The 15,781-nt window shown below is 39.6% G+C and overlaps 1 protein-coding gene and 1 long non-coding RNA gene across 9 annotated transcripts in view; one reads left to right on the top strand and one right to left on the bottom strand.

The window, feature by feature from the left end:
* Window positions 1-9,719, bottom strand: part of zbtb44.L (zinc finger and BTB domain containing 44 L homeolog) — a 40,073-nt gene extending 30,354 nt beyond the window's left edge. For 3 of the 7 annotated variants that reach the window (XR_005962403.1, XM_041568456.1, XM_041568460.1), the window contains exons 1-2: window positions 9,419-9,557; window positions 5,310-6,363 (exon numbers count right to left, since the gene is read on the bottom strand). Coding sequence is in view for 6 of the 7 variants with exons in the window: in XM_041568456.1 (XP_041424390.1) it covers window positions 5,310-6,312 (1,003 nt within the window). In the remaining variant the exon portion in view is untranslated. 7 annotated transcript variants of the gene reach the window in all.
* On the top strand, window positions 8,342-11,355 carry LOC108696384. 2 transcript variants are annotated; one of them, XR_005962525.1, is made up of 3 exons: window positions 8,342-8,520; window positions 8,721-10,440; window positions 10,960-11,355. It is a non-coding gene; the product is annotated as an uncharacterized LOC108696384 (long non-coding RNA). The 2 variants fall into 2 exon arrangements; XR_005962524.1 differs by having other exon boundaries at window positions 8,343-8,520; window positions 8,721-9,065; window positions 10,927-11,355.
* Window positions 11,356-15,781: the final 4,426 nt, after the last annotated feature.

The following is a 15,781-nucleotide window of genomic DNA, read 5'->3' as shown; positions in this document are numbered from 1 at the left end:
TAAAGAGACAGTACTTCGACTATCGAATGGTCAAATAGTCGAACGATTTTTAGTTCGAATTGTTCGATTCGAAGGTCGAAGTAGCCAAAAAAAACATTCGAAATTCGAACTATTTTTCCTCTATTCCTTCACTCGAACTAAGTAAATGGGCCCCTATATATTGCTTCTTTTTTTTTTAGGCTTTTGGGGATACATCAATTAGCAGATATCAGCGCACTGAACCGTGTTTAAATGTCCTAAAATGCGATCCATACCTCTATGTGAATTGGAGATTGTAATGTTGGGAAAGAACCACTGTACTAAAGAATTACATCATTTACTAGATATGTTAAGTATTCTAAATTTGTGAGAAAAAAAAAAAGCTGCCTTACTAGATTTTTTCTCACTATATCTGGACTGTTTTCTGTACTATATGCCCCATTACTTACATATCCATCCATAGATAATATATTATAGACACACAATCCAAAGTCAATTTCATATTAAATTGTTATGTCTATTATAACTCACAATACAAAATATGATCAACTTTCCAATCCTCTTTCAAGATCCCATGAATGATGATGAACTATGGAGAGTATTTAACTCAACATACCTTCCTCTAAAATGTAATTTAGTGTACTCTTATTATTCTGTGTATGATTCTAAATTCATGGCTGTTTATGTTATGGATCTACTAGAAAAGAACCTTCAGTTTTTTTATGAGATGGTTCACCATTACATTAAGGGGCAGATTTAACAAAGGTCGATTGGAAATTAGATTTTTTTAAATTCGAATTTCTAGTTTATTTTATTGTAATTCATTTAGGGAATAGTCCAAATTCGATTTGAAAATAAATAAATCGAAATTTTAAATTTATCATATACTGTCCCTTTAAAGGGATCCTGTCATCGGAAACATGTTTTTTTCAAAACGCATCAGTTAATAGTGCTACTCTACCAGAATTCTGCACTGAAATCCATTTCTCAAAAGAGCAAACAGATTTTTTTATATTCAATTTTGAAATCTGACATGGGGCTAGACATTTTGTCAATTTCCCAGCTGCCCCAAGTCATGTGACTTGTGCCTGCACTTCAGGAGAGAAATGCTTTCTGGCAGGCTGCTGTTTTTCCTTCTCAATGTAACTGAATGTGTCTCAGTGGGACATGGGTTTTTACTATTGAGTGCTGTTCTTAGATCTACCAGGCAGCTGTTATCTTGCGTTAGGGAGCTGCTATCTGGTTACCTTCCCATTGTTCTTTTGTTTGGCTGCTGGGGGGGAAAAGGGAGGGGGGATATCACTCCAACTTGCAGTACAGCAGTAAAGAGTGATTGAAGTTTATCAGAACACAAGTCACATGACTTGGGGCAGCTGGAAAATTGACAATATGTCTAGCCCCATGTCAGATTTCAAAAATGAATATAAAAAAATCTTTTTGCTCTTTTGAGAAATGGATTTCAATGCAGAATTCTGCTGGAGCAGCACTATTAACTGATTCATTTTCAAAAAAATGTTTTTCCCATGACAGTATCCCTTTAAGAATTCGAATTTGCTTATGCAAAATCTAAAACCAGCAAAATTGGTGTTTAAGGCTGTGGGGGACCTCCTACAATCAATTTGTAGTCATTCGGTGGACTTTTGAAAAAAAAAAAAAAAAAAAAGTGTGTGAAAAATTTTTAGATCAAATTCGATTAGAATTTACACCTCTATACTATTCACCCATTTTTTAAAAAAAATGATTTTTGTAATAGATTTCAGTTGCCCATTTTTTTTTTAAATTTTGAGTTTGTGGGAGTTGATGGGAGTTTTTAGAAACTCCTGTGAACTTGAAATTCGACCATCGATAAATCTGCCCCTAACTTTTAGCATGTTATAGAATGCTTATTATAAGCTACAATTTAAAGGAACAGTAACACCAAAAAATTTAAGTGCATCAAAGTAATTAAAATATAATGTACTATTTCCCTACAATGGTATTTGCTTCAGAAATACTACTATAGTTTATATATACAAGCTGCTATGTAGCTATCGGGGCAGCCATTCAAAGCTCAGTTTACACAGCAGATAACACATACACAATGTAGAATACAATTGTAATATATTACAGTGCTTATGTGTTATCTGCTAAGTATCCTGTGCCATTTCTCCTTTATCGGCTTAAATGGCTGCCCCCATGGCTACACCACAGGTTGTTTATATAAACTATTGTAGGCTTTCTAAAGCAAACACATAACTCTTACCAATGCAGGACAACAGCATATTATATTTTAATTACTTTACAGTTTTCTTTTTTGGTGTTACTGTTCCTTTAAATTGGCCTTAATTTTTTCTGAAATAGTTTAACTATTTGTTGTTCCTTTAAAGGTGAACAACCCCTTTAAGATTATTTTGTGGAGCATGAATTTAATAATTTGGGGTATTTCATTTAGTAATTTTTTATTCCATAGATAAAATTATATTTATGGGTGACATGGCAGCTTATTCGGACTTCCCTAATCAAACCAACATAGGCTTATATTCTTATAAGAAAGTGAAGCATAATTTACAAAAATGAGAATTTTTCCACCACTACGCACATTCTTATTTCAAATAGTTAGTATTTGTTTTTGGCTATCAGACCTAGTTACATCAGTGTGTTACAAACAAATGTGTAACACATGCCGTATAATCTAGCTTCCTGACTGAATATGACATAGATGAGACAAATGGAAAGTATTTGATTGCTTCACTGGGAATTTGTGGTAGTCATTAAAGAAATGAAACAGGGCATTTTGCCTTGCTAGGCAAAACAGCTTAAAATAGCTGAACATTCCTTAATAATGGCATAATAACGGGATATTAAACACATAATACAAACTGTTGACTACTTATGAATGCTATTTCCCTGCTTACGTATCAGCAAAACCATGCCATATGCTTTCAAGTTGGAGGGACAGAACATGTCCGGAAAGCCAAATTAATCTGGATAAAGATGAGTTCACCCGGGGGGGGGGGGGGGGGGGGGACTTAAGTTTTAAGTACATTTGAAATTAAAATTTAAACAGGTTAAAAGGAGGTCTTAAAGGTCCATGATGAGCTGTATTTTAGCATTATTAACATCACATCAGATTAACCGTTGTAGTAAACAATATTGTATATACATTTTGTGGGGGGATAATAGAGCTTCTTTAAAAAAATGTTTTAATTTTGCCTGAAAACTACATCTTGTTTTATATTGTAATAAGTATATTGTAATAGTGTGCATTCTTCTTTTGTTAAAATTTTTTGCTCTGCTTCTGAAAAAGTTACCAATATTTATCATGATGTAATTCAGATAATAGTTTCCAGCAATAGAACATTGTTTACTTACTTTAGGCCAGATTCAATTCAGTGAGAAAATGGTTTATCACGTGAAGAGTCATGGACAAGATTCAATTTGAGATGCAATTCAATTCAGAAAAACATCTCATGGTTTATCTCGTGAAAACTCTATTGAAGTCAATAGGAAAAAATTGGAACTGAATTTGGAGAAAAAAGTTTTTTTTCCTCCAATTGAATCTCGTCCATGACTTTTCACTTGATAAAGCATGAGCTTACTTTTTTTCACTGAATTGAATCTGGCCTTTTATGAATTTTACTTCTACAATTAGGAAGAGAGTTGCATTTGCTACTTTTCTGCTTGAGTGGCTAGGAGTGATTTAGGAATAAAGTCTATGGCACACAGAGGTTTTAAATGCTCAGTTTTGCTCTAATGGACTACCAGGACCAAAATCCCAAAACACGCGACAACAGAAAAAGGTGGCAACAGACAGACAGGTGTCTGTCTGCCTGTGAATTTTAAAACACACAAGAAATAGTATGCGCTGGACCAACATACAAAGGGAGACCTGTACAGATCTCTAGTAAATGGCCGGTGTAAAGTACAGGGCCAACATGTGCTGTGCAAGATAAGCTATAAACAATGCATGCACAACAAATAACTCAAACTTATTTCAACAGCAAAGTACTTTTTTCACCAAACCACAGTATGGCAGATAAAAAACTATATTTTTAGACATACAGTAAGTACATAAACTTTATTCTGTTGACAGCCATTCTCAAAAAACACAAAAAGCTAAATAAACACATGTAGCCATTCACAGTGTATTACATTTTACTCACTGTGTATGCATTTAGCGTTATTAGTTAAGTAAATCTATTTTTCCGTGTTGATTTGAGAAATCTGAATTAGGTGATGGTGTAAGGAAGTAAGCCACTGCCTGATTACAATAAAATAAACGTATACTATATTTGTGGGGTCAGTTGGGGGGGGGGACTTATTTCAACATTCCTTCTCTTGGTCTTTGCAGTTATACAGAAAATGAATTCAAATTCATTGAAACTTACTTGCTGCATACCTAAAGCATTTTATAGGTGAAAGTAAAACAAGACACCAAATGGCCATAAATAAAGTTAACTATTCTATTTATACCTCTGGGGAATCATTCTGACCATTTTTTTTCTACAAAAATGTAGGGGTTACTTACGATGCAAGTGCTAGTGTGATAGCACACTCCTCAGTACTAATTTAAAAAGCACTTGACACCTACCGTATATACTCAAGTATAAGCCATCCCGAGTATAAGCCGAGGTACCTAATTTTACCTCCAAAAACTGGGAAAGCTTATTGACTCGAGTATAAGCCGAGTATAAGCCTAGGGTGAGAAATGCAGCAGCTTCTGGTAAGTTTCAATCAAAAAAATTGAGGGTTTCTGCTCCCATTGGAGGTGCCGGCGTCTCGTTTTTGGACGGCGACGACCATTCTTGGATGCCAGTGACTATTCTTGGAGACTATTCTTGGATGCCGATGACTATTCTTGGACGCTGTCGACTACTCTTAGATGCCGGCAACCGTTTTTGCGCTTGACCCGAGTATAAGCCGAGGTAGAGTTTTTCAGCATATTTTGGGAGCTGAAAAACTTGGCTTATACTCGAGTATATACGGTATATACCTTCCACCACCGGCCCTAATGAAACATGGGTATTTTCACTTCATTTTGCAAATACAGAGACCAGTTAAAAATTTGCAGGGCACAAATCACAATAAATACAGTAGACTGCTTTGCACCTTGCCCTGAACAGACAATCAGCCCCAAAACAGGGTCTGGTTGCACTCTGAACCTTATGTGGGGGATTAGAAAAGTGGCAATATATATATAGTAAGTGCATTTCTGGCAAGCACAATTAGTTCCATGCTTACTGCCTGTCATAGGGCAGATGGTAAGTGCAGGGCTCTGTTGCAGCCTGTGCAAAGGTATTTATACAATGTGTAAGCATCCCATAAAGAGACCAAATTGTGAAGTATCTTACCTATGGAAGACGACTGTGGGCTGATTAACAAGTCCTCTTGAACTTGTTCACTTCCAGGGACTGTCTGCTGGTCACTCATTGAGCTTTGAGATGCACTCACAGGCTGAGACACCTCTTCATGCACCTCCTCATCACTTAACCTTTCAACTTTGACTCTAACATCATCCTCCATAACCAAGGGAGAACTTACTTTAGTGCTTTCACAGGCAACATAATCTGTTACCCTCCTAGCAACTTCAGAAGGTCCAGGTAGTTCCAATGTTCTGGACTCAATTTGCTTTACTTTTTCAGACTGTATCCTTCGATCAATGCCAAAGGGGAAAGTCCAAGGGAAAGCATGGGAAGAGTCTACCGATTGATTCCTTGCCTCTGCGTAGGAAGGCGTAGGGTTTAAAACCTGTGGAGAGCTTGTTTGTGTATTGCATTTCAGTGGACTCTCGGGTGACATAACAATGTAGCTCTTCCGCTTACGACGGGATTCCCGACAGATGGGAATTGTTCTCTCTACAACGCTGCATTCTGAAGAGACTGGTGAAAGGCTACCATCCCTAAAGTTATTGCAGTTAACAGGGTTTTCCTGTCCTGTATCGAGAATCTTTTCTTGTTGTGTGTTCCATAAAATACTGGACTTCATGAACTCGGAACATGTACTTGCAACACTGAACATCTGCATGTAACTTGCAGCAGCTAAAACATCAATAATATTTTCAGTATTGATAGATAATGTTGCAGTGTATGCATATTCCAAGAGTGGGGTAAAGCCTGTCACGGTGACATGATGCAAGTCAAGAACACACTGGCTACTGTCCTCTGCTTGACCAACAAGCTTGGTTCGGAAAAACTCACTACACGATGCTAAGACCACCTTGTGAGCACGAAAGATTTTGTCCTGCACACGAATGGTGATATCGCAAAAGTGTCCATCATTACGCAACATGTTCAACTTTCCCAGCATTTCCTGGCTGTGTCCAGGTGAATTGTGAGTAAATGTCTTCACACCCATTCTGACTTTCAATTCAGCCACTTTTTAAAACAGAATACAGCAGCCCTCAGTCTAAAACAAAAACAAAAAATTCAGATTTTGAATCAGAAATTAAAAAAATCATATCAATAGATAAGCGTCATCTATCACTGGGGGAAACAACTTTTTTTTAAAAAATTTCTTGCAGCAGCAGTTTGCAAGCCCTATGGCTAATACCACACTAGGCTGTTACTCCACTTGCACATTTGCTCTGTGTCTGGCACTTTGTCAGCCTACATGAGGTGTGCACACAGGCTAACACTGTGCACTTTAAGGAAAACTAAAACCTAAGAATTAATGTGGCTAAATATGCCATTTTTTATATATTGAACTTATTGCACCAGCCTAAAGTTTCAGCTTCTCAACAGCAGCAATGATCCAGGACTTCAAACTTGTCACAGGGGGTCACCATTTTGGAAAGTGTCTGTGACACTCACATGCTCAGTGGGCTCTGAAAAGCTGTTGAGAAACTAAGCTTAGGGGTTGCCACAAATTATCCAGCAGAAAATGAGGTTTGTCTGTAATATACGCTAATGCTACAGGGCTGGTACAAAAGCACAAAACATCATGTACAACATTTCTAGCTACTTCTTTAGTTAGACTTTAGTTCTCCTTTAAAGCAAATATGATAGACACCCAGTGAATTCCTTGTCTTGAAAGGGCTTGTTCACCTTCCAACACTTTTTTTAAAGGGATACTGTCATGGGAAAAAAACATTTTTCAAAATGAATAAATCAATAGTGCTGCTCGAGCAGAATTCTGCACTGAAATCCATTTCTCAAAAGAGCAAACATATTTTTTTATATTCAATTTTGAAATCTGACATGGGGCTAGACATATTGTCAATTTCCCAGCTGCCCCAAGTCATATGACTTGTGCTCTGATAATCTTCAATCACTCTTTACTGCTGTACTGCAAGTTGGAGTGATATCACCCCCTCCCTTCCCCAACCCCCAGCAGCCAAACAAAAGAACAATGGGAAGGTAACCAGATAACAGCTCCCTAACACAAGATAACAGCTGCCTGGTAGATCTAAGAACAACACTCAATAGTAAAAACCCATGTCCCACTGAGACTCCTTCAATTACATTGAGAAGGAAAAACAGCAGCCTGCCAGAAAGCATTTCTCTCCTAAAGTGCAGGCACAAGTCACATGACCAGGGGCAGCTGGGAAATTGTCAAAATGTCTAGCCCCATGTCAGATTTCAAAATTGAATATAAAAAAATATGTTTGCTCTTTTGAGAAATGGATTTCAGTGCAGAATTCTGCTGGAGTAGCACTATTAACTGATGCAATTTGAAAAAAAACATGTTTTCCCATGGCAGGATCCCTTTAAGTTCAGTTGGGTTCAGATTGTTCACAAATAAAGACTTTTTCCAATTACTTTCTATTTTCTATGTGTGATAGTGTAAAGTTTGATTTTCACCTTTTAAAGCTGCTCTGGGAGAGGGGGTCACCAACCCTGTCAACTGTTCTAAATGGATACATTTCTTATCTTTGTCCCTGCTGAGCAGAATCCCTAAATTGCATTAAAGGCAGCTGTTAGAATTGATAGAATATTTGCTAAAACTCCACAGATGCTACTGAAAAATGTATCAACTAAATGTTGCAAAATTGTACCTGAATTACTGAGGCAGGGATATTAAACTTTAAACTTAGATTTTGAAAAAAACTGTAAAAAAAATAAAATAATGGAAAGTATTTGAAAAAAGTATTTATTTCTGGGGAACAATCTGAAAACAATTGAACTGAAAAAAAAGTGTTTGGAACAACCCCTTTAATAAAAAAAAATAACATGCCAATATCATACTGTCATCTGTTCTGAAAGATTTTTATGACTCTTGAATGGTACAATACTCATAAAACATTGTATTGCAACACAGGGATTTACAAAATCAAAAAGGCACCCAGCAAGGAAAGGATTAAAACAAGCTGAAGCATACCTCCCAACGTTTTGTTAATAAAAAGATCGCCCATTTTTGTGGCCACACCCCTGATTACCATGTTCATTTTACAAATATGACTGCCCACTTTAAATTGGCAGGGAGAGTTGTATGGCAGTCCCTACTAAGGGTATGTAGAAAGCACATGTTATTGAACTACAACTCCCAGCACCAACAAGCTACAACCTTGGCCCAGGGAGAAGAGAGAGAAGAACCTACTCCTGGAACTTTTATGTCAGACCAAAGGTAAAACAGTGAGATAAAGGGGCATGAGTGTGGGCACAGCTGGCATCACACACAGCAACAAATGTATTAATCACTCACACACACCGTAACACACACACACACAAACACACACTCAAACTGTAATTGACACACACAATAGAGCTTGCCTGGCTGCATGGCATCCGATCCGACCTCCTCTCTAAATCCACCCCTCCCCCCAGGAAGAAAGTTACTCACAGACGCACAGTTCCAGCAGCACAAACAAGGCAACTAGTGAGATCAGCAGGACACCGCTGCCATGAACACTCAGCACTGGGATCCAGCCATTGGCAGCAGGCCAGCAGCGAAGAACATAAGTGAGATGGTGCCATGTGACAGTCTTCTCATACCGGAGCTCCCGGCACTACACTGAATAACTCCTTCAGGCACTGGGGAGTGGAGAAGGCAGGCAAAGGAAAGGTGACCCTCCATGCAAAAATGGCAAGCTGTGCCTTGCAGTGGAGCAGGAGGGGGCTTATATGCAGCTGTACTGTGAAAGAGCAGAAGACTGAGAAGCAGCAGAAGTGGTGAGCATTGCTGGAGCAGAAGGGGAGCAGTACATGTGTTTTAAATAAAATGATGACTTCTGACCTTATTTCCTTTGTATATGTCACATTTAAGGGTTTTAACACATTTCCCTGATTTTCAGTTTTTACATTGTTTTTCCCTGGTACCCTGAAAGACGTAAATGGGGGTTCTACTTGTAGCAATAAAGTCATAATCAACCTATCACTTCCCCCACCACGAAGGAAACTCGCACCTAGACGGCGGGAAATAAAGTGGGTGGGGGCAGACATTTCAACCCCTCCCACCTCTACAAAAAGAAGCCTCAAGAGACCAGGCAGGAAAGCTGACCCACTTTTACTCTTTATAACCTCACCTTACGTTTTGGGCTTTTTGCGGCCTGCTGCTGGGTTCGCCGCTTTACTCAAAGAGTGAGTGACTGCTGCTGTCTCCGTCCAAGACACGGGAGCGGGAAATAGGCCTCTCTGGAAGGCCATTAATAGCAGCTAGTTGCATGCAGAGCCACTTGTTTTTACCTTACACTCTAGCTGCGCTGCGACCTCCTCTCTTACTCATCGATTTCCTCCCCCCTTTGTTGTTGGGCAATTGGTCCACGCCGTCTCTAGTGCTTACGACTGCGTGTGCCTACGCAACCGAGCACACAGGCCCAAGCGCTCGGAATATTCCACTTCTCAGTGGTGGGGGACGAGGGGAGTAGAGCTCATCAGTTTGTTTGTGTCCCACAATGCAATGCGGTCAGAGGGGGGGAGTTGTGTGACGAGTGGAAGGGCGGTGATTGTCTGGCTGCTAGTTGTTGCTTGGATACAATGTGGAGGCTGTACTGTGTAGTAGAAAAAGACTGACAGAACGAATAGCTAGTTCTAAAATCTTAAGAAGCTGAGTGCAGTAACAACAAGTGAAGCCCAATAAGGGCTGTGTGTAGTAACATGCCAGACGACACCAGTCTGAGTGGTTTTGTGGAAACAATGGGCTGCTGGAAAAGGCAATGAAATCAGTCTGGGGGTTTCGTTTGAAAGCAATGGGCTGGCTGCTGGGGGTGAGACCAGTCTGGGGGGTTTTCTGTTGGGAAAACAATAGGCTGCTAGAGAGGAGGGAAAATCTATGGGTGGGACTAGGATAGCAAGGGTACTTAGAGTTGTAGTAAACAGAGAGGCATCATTACTAAAAATGTGATTACTAACTTTGATTTTCTAAGGATCTACCTGAGGAATGGAGCAGCAAGTAGGGTTGCCGGTAAAAATGCTGATTGATCCCAATGTTATTAATAGGGAAAAAAGATAAATATATAGGAAGGCCGGTATTTTTATCCAGAAAAGCTGGCAATCCTAGCAGCAAGATATTCAACATGAACAGAATATGAATGGCATTTTTCTTAAAGTGGACCCGTCACCCAAAAAAATTATTCCAAATCCTATTTTATCACATTAGTCAAGCAAAATGAACTTTAATTACACTTTATAAATTATTTGAATCTTGTTTCCTTCAGTCTGGGAATTCATAATTATAACCAGCAGGCAGCAGCCATTTTGTGGACACTGTTATTAAGACAAGTCTTGTATCGTCTCAGAATCTTGTTTGTGCACCAGAATGGAGGACCCGATGTCCATCCCCATGTCCTGGTTACACAATTAAATGGTTAAGAGAACTGGGGGAATGTGGGGAGAGCAGTGACATCTAGGAAGTGCTGAATGGAAAGTGAAAGCAATTGTCTGCCCCGCCTCTATGCCTAGGCATAGAGGCGGGGCAGACAATATTTGATGGACAGCTGAGATTTTTAAATGAGTTTACAACAGCTATGAATGCTTTAATAAAAAATAGAAATTGGATTTCATGTTTAATTTGAAAAGGACTTTTATCATACAGATTTTTGTGTCTGGGTGACGGGTCCACTTTAAGCAGCAAGCAAGAAAGCAGCTGAGAAGGAAAATAGGGATGTCCTGTTGCTTCAATGAGGCCCCTAGAATCCCATTCTATGTGCAGAAAGCATGGAAGGACTTTGAACAAAATGGAACCTTGACATAAGGTGTAAGTATAATTGTACTGTGTATCTTAAAGCAGACACTTGTGCTTCTCATTTACAAAAGCAGAGTTGGTGTATTATAAAACGTATTCCTAATAACCTACATTATGTGTGCAGATAGGAAATGGTTACTATAGCCCAGGTACTAGAGTTAAGGTGGCCATACACGGGCCGATAAAAGCTGCCGACAGACTGAGTCGGCAGCTTATTGGCCCGTGTATGGGGGCCCCCGACGGGCTTCCCCGATCGAGATCTGGCCGAAAGTCGGCCAGATCTCGATCGGATGGGGTTAAAAATCCCGTCGGATCGCGGCCGCATCTGTTCGTTGATGCGGTCCCGCGATCCACCCGCCCGTTTGGCGAACGCTAGGATCCGATCGTTGGGCCCTAGGGCCCACGATCGGATCAGCCCGATATTGCCCACCTCAAGGTGGGCATATCGGAGGGAGATCCGCTCGTTTGGCGACATCGCCAAACGAGCGGATCTATCCGTGTATGGCCACCTTTAGTTATTCTGTTTATTATTATGGGTAAGGAAAAGAACTTTCATTTGAAGCAGTGTAGGTTGTTCACTGTGTGGACAGTGAGGTTGGGGAATGCACTGCCGGGTGATGTTGTGATTCTGTTAATGCCTTTAAGAGGGGCTTGGATGATTTCTTGGACAATAATAATATGCAAAGCTATAGTAATTTTAAATCTACAAATTAATATAGATATTGGTATATATAATTTCAGTGGGTGTGTTTATGTATGTGCACTCGGTTTCATTTGGAGGGGTTGAACCTAATGGACTTTATTTTTTATTTTTCAACCCAAATTACCTATTTTGCTAGGTACTATGGGTAACCTTTGTGTCTGGCTGGGTCTGATTAGCTTATGTTTGCTGTATAGCTATATTTTATAACTGCCTCTGTTGGGAGTAATGAAGGTGTAGTTAGGCCTATGTATAAAAGTTGGAAAAGCTTGTTTATTAGACTTTAGACACAATGTATGGCCTCTGTGGTTTATCTGAAGGGGTTGTGGTCCAGTCATACAACGTAATCTTATTTTATATAGATGTGATTCATTTAATTCTGAAATGAGCTACACTTTAATTTGTTTGTTATTTACGTACAGAAATCATTTAGTTAAGGTTATTTGCCAACTCCCTGGGTTGCTTGGGGAAAACAATGGCCTTAAAAATAGAGTAAAGGCAAACAGGCTTTTGTATCTTAGGGTGGTATCTCTTTCCTCTCCCTAACTCTGGTTACAGGTTCAATCCCTACAAGTATATTGCTGTCAATCAATCAGAACAACAAGCTGCAGCATCAACAGGGCAACAGTTGCAGCTACAAGATGTCCTGAGTCTTCAGCAGGAGCAATAATCACAGAAACAGCAGGTAACTGTTCAGAAAGACCACAATCAGGCAGAGCAGCAGAGTACACAGAGGGACCTATTAAAAAAGGGTGAGTTGAATATGGGATTTATTGAAATAGCTCTGCCTGATGGGCAGGGTGGATCTCTAAGGGTGCTGCTGCTGGGGAGTGGGACATTAGGCAGTTCAACAAATAGTAAAAACAGGCCAAGGGACAAGCCTCCTCACAGAGTAGAGCCTAACTGGGTTAGAGCTACTACAGCAGGGAACCCTCATGCCTGTGTAATTACCTCTCATCATGGTTACTTGGGCCCTAAATCCAAGAAGGCAATGGAGATTTTCAAAATGTGTTGATATCATGGAGGTTCAAGAAAAGGATAAGTGGTGAGAAAGATAAGCAAAAGAAGCAGATGATTCCCTGGCTGAAAAGTTTTTCTGGTATATGCTAACTGCTATTTAAGAAAAATCCGGAGCATTGCCTTACTGCTCTGAAATACATTTAGCTAATGCTTGAGGTCTACTCTTCAGGGAGTGGAATTTCTTGATTCAAATATGACCTGATGCAAAATGATCTGATCCATGATCTATGAAAAAAGTTGGAGGAAATCGGTTTAAAATGCACAAAAAGTGCTGGGTGCTTATAAAAAAATAAAGTACAATAGGGCTTTAAATGCATAAGAGAGTGTAGGACAAGGGGCCAGTGGCAAACAATTCTTTCATTCCTTCAAAGGGCCCACCATCAATTAATCCGAATGTCCTAAAAATTTCTGTGGGGGAACCTGTATGAATAGATCAGTTATTGTTGCAGGATTTTTTCAATTGGGTTTCAACAGACAAGTCACACAAATGTTAACTCAGAATTAGGAACTTTAAATCAGTTTCTCAGTTCCCACTGGTCCTTCAAGGAAAAATAGACAAGGAGGCTGCTCTTGGTAAACAAAGGTCTTATATGCTCACCCCTTGGGGTATTCAAAAAATATAAATTAGACAAAAATTGAGGTTGAGTCAGCGCTAGGTTTTTGCCTGCAACGTGATACCAATGGAGAGGATTTGTTACAGATTTGAAATTTGATCTATTGTTAACTGAAGGAATTGTTTCATACTATAGAATTATGCATCCTCACACAGTCAAGGATGATCTCAGGGTATGGGAGTTTATTTAAAGGAGTTATAGTTTGGCAGAAGAGCCTACTTTGCAAAAAAAAAAAAAATACACCTACTCATAGACACTGCTGGAGGATATGTTTTTTGGAGCCTACTTTGATGGTCATTGATATGCAATTTTTCACAAGGTGGCTCCAGTAGCTGATAAGCAGGGAAAAATGTGTCCTAACCTCCTTTGCCAGATTTTTTCTCCCAGGTGAATGATCATATTAAGGACTTGGTGGCTGCTAACACCTGGAGCAGGTAAAAAAGCAGCGTGAAGCTTGGCTTTCCTTCACATAGGAATCAGATGGTAATGGTAAGACTGGTCAAACTGCCTTATACATGTTTGATGCAGTTAATCGTACAAGAGATATCAGAGTAACAGGTTGCAGTTAGAGAATATCATTGGGCACTATGCATAAGTGAGCTATTGGCATTATCTTCTGGATGGCAGGCTGGCCAAATCAGACTGCGACTAGCTGTGGTAGTATACTTTGTAGGGTGAAAAAAAAATGGCCAGCTGCAGTAAAGGGTCTTGGAGTAGCTTAAAAGCTACTGGTGAAGTAACATGTACCTGATAATGACCAGGCTAAACTTTTCAGGGTTTTTTGTTAGTACATTAGGAGCAATGAACTCTATTTTTTCAGTTCAGGTCAAAAAGAAAAAGGGCAGTTTTACAGGCCAGCCTTGGAAACACTTAGAAGTACTACAAACTACAAACATACAGTGTGTCAAGAAAGGCATTCAGGCATGGATGGTGGGCCATACCTATATTCACTGAGCTACAGTGGGGAAAAACCACCAAGAACAGATGAGACTACACTTGCTAGGTAAAAGAGATGGGCTCAGCTACTTTACCTTATTCAGAAATCAGAGAAGTCGTGGGGTACACCTAACACCACAGTTTTGCAACTGGGGGTAGCAAATTTAGTCCTGAACAAATCCAATAAACATTCAAACCACAGTAAACAGCATAACAATTAAATATAAAAAAAGAAGAAAGCCTGAAATCTCAATGAATTGGTCAGAGATGATGCAGTGTATACAGTGGTCACTGCGCCACCTCATAGCTAATCATAGAGAGCTAAAAAAAAATAACTGGTCAGTCAGTAAATGGCCTTATGTTTTCTCATGGTGGGGGTTCTGTCATAAAATAGCGCAGCATGAGAATTAGAGTTCAAGGGTTGGAAAGACAACATGGCGCCCACCTTTCAGAATTGGGTAATTTATTTATCCTAACTCGCAGGGAGCACTTGGAGAAAATGGTAAGTTTAAAAAAGAAAAATGGGCTTTACAGCAGAGAGGAAACTGGGAGGTCATGTAAAACAGTAAATTTGTTTGGGGACAAAAGAGGGAGTTTGGGTATACTCCTCCATGTTGTGGCGGCAATGCAGGCCCCATGTGATGCATGGCAGGCCGTGGATCTGTGGCAACCACTGGGAATCCACCTGGCACTGAATTTTGCTTTCAGGCCTCGGGGGTAAACCAGCTGAAGCCTATTTTAATGTCAACCACTGATGGGCTCACTGGCACTGGTTTTTGTTTCCGGGTCAGGGAGTTTCCCTACAGGAGAAGCCCATACATGTGTATTATGACAACTGGTGGTGGGCCTGCCCATTTGCAATGGTGCTACGTGTGTTATCCTTTTAAATTGGAATGATTTGGGGGCCCGCATTTTTTATTGGAAAATTATTCATTAAGATTTTTTAATAAATATGACCTCCCCTTTTTTTCCTAAAACTAATTATGTTGTCTGAGTGGTTATTTTGATTACTGTCATGTGGATTTTAGCTTTGGGTCAAAGGAGGCAGATTACACACTCCAGGCCTTAAAGGGGTTGTTCACCTTCAATCTACAAATCTTATGAAACCACTAACAATGCTCTCAATGTGTTAGAAAAACCATTTTCCATAACAAAAAGTAAAAATGCCATTATAAAAGCTAATTTTTATACCTATTAACTCAGCCCTTCTCCTGTCTCTCAGACCAGTTTTCTGAAGTGATGGGAGTGGCCTATTTTGAACCTGACACACCAAGAACTTCCTATATGATGACATCATAATGCCCAGACTTTGCCCTTACTTGTTTCCTATTGGATGTTGATACTGCCCTCCTCCTAGTAATTTATTGGGTGCTTGTGAATTGTAACCAGTCACATAATTTGAATGATCATTGGTTGATTACTCAATTGTAATGGC

Source organism: Xenopus laevis, chromosome 7L (assembly GCF_017654675.1).
Source record: "Xenopus laevis strain J_2021 chromosome 7L, Xenopus_laevis_v10.1, whole genome shotgun sequence".
In the NCBI taxonomy this organism is placed as follows: Eukaryota; Metazoa; Chordata; class Amphibia; order Anura; family Pipidae; genus Xenopus; species Xenopus laevis.
The sequence above is the reverse complement of the archived record's forward strand: the minus strand, read 5'-3'. Positions and strand labels throughout refer to the sequence as shown.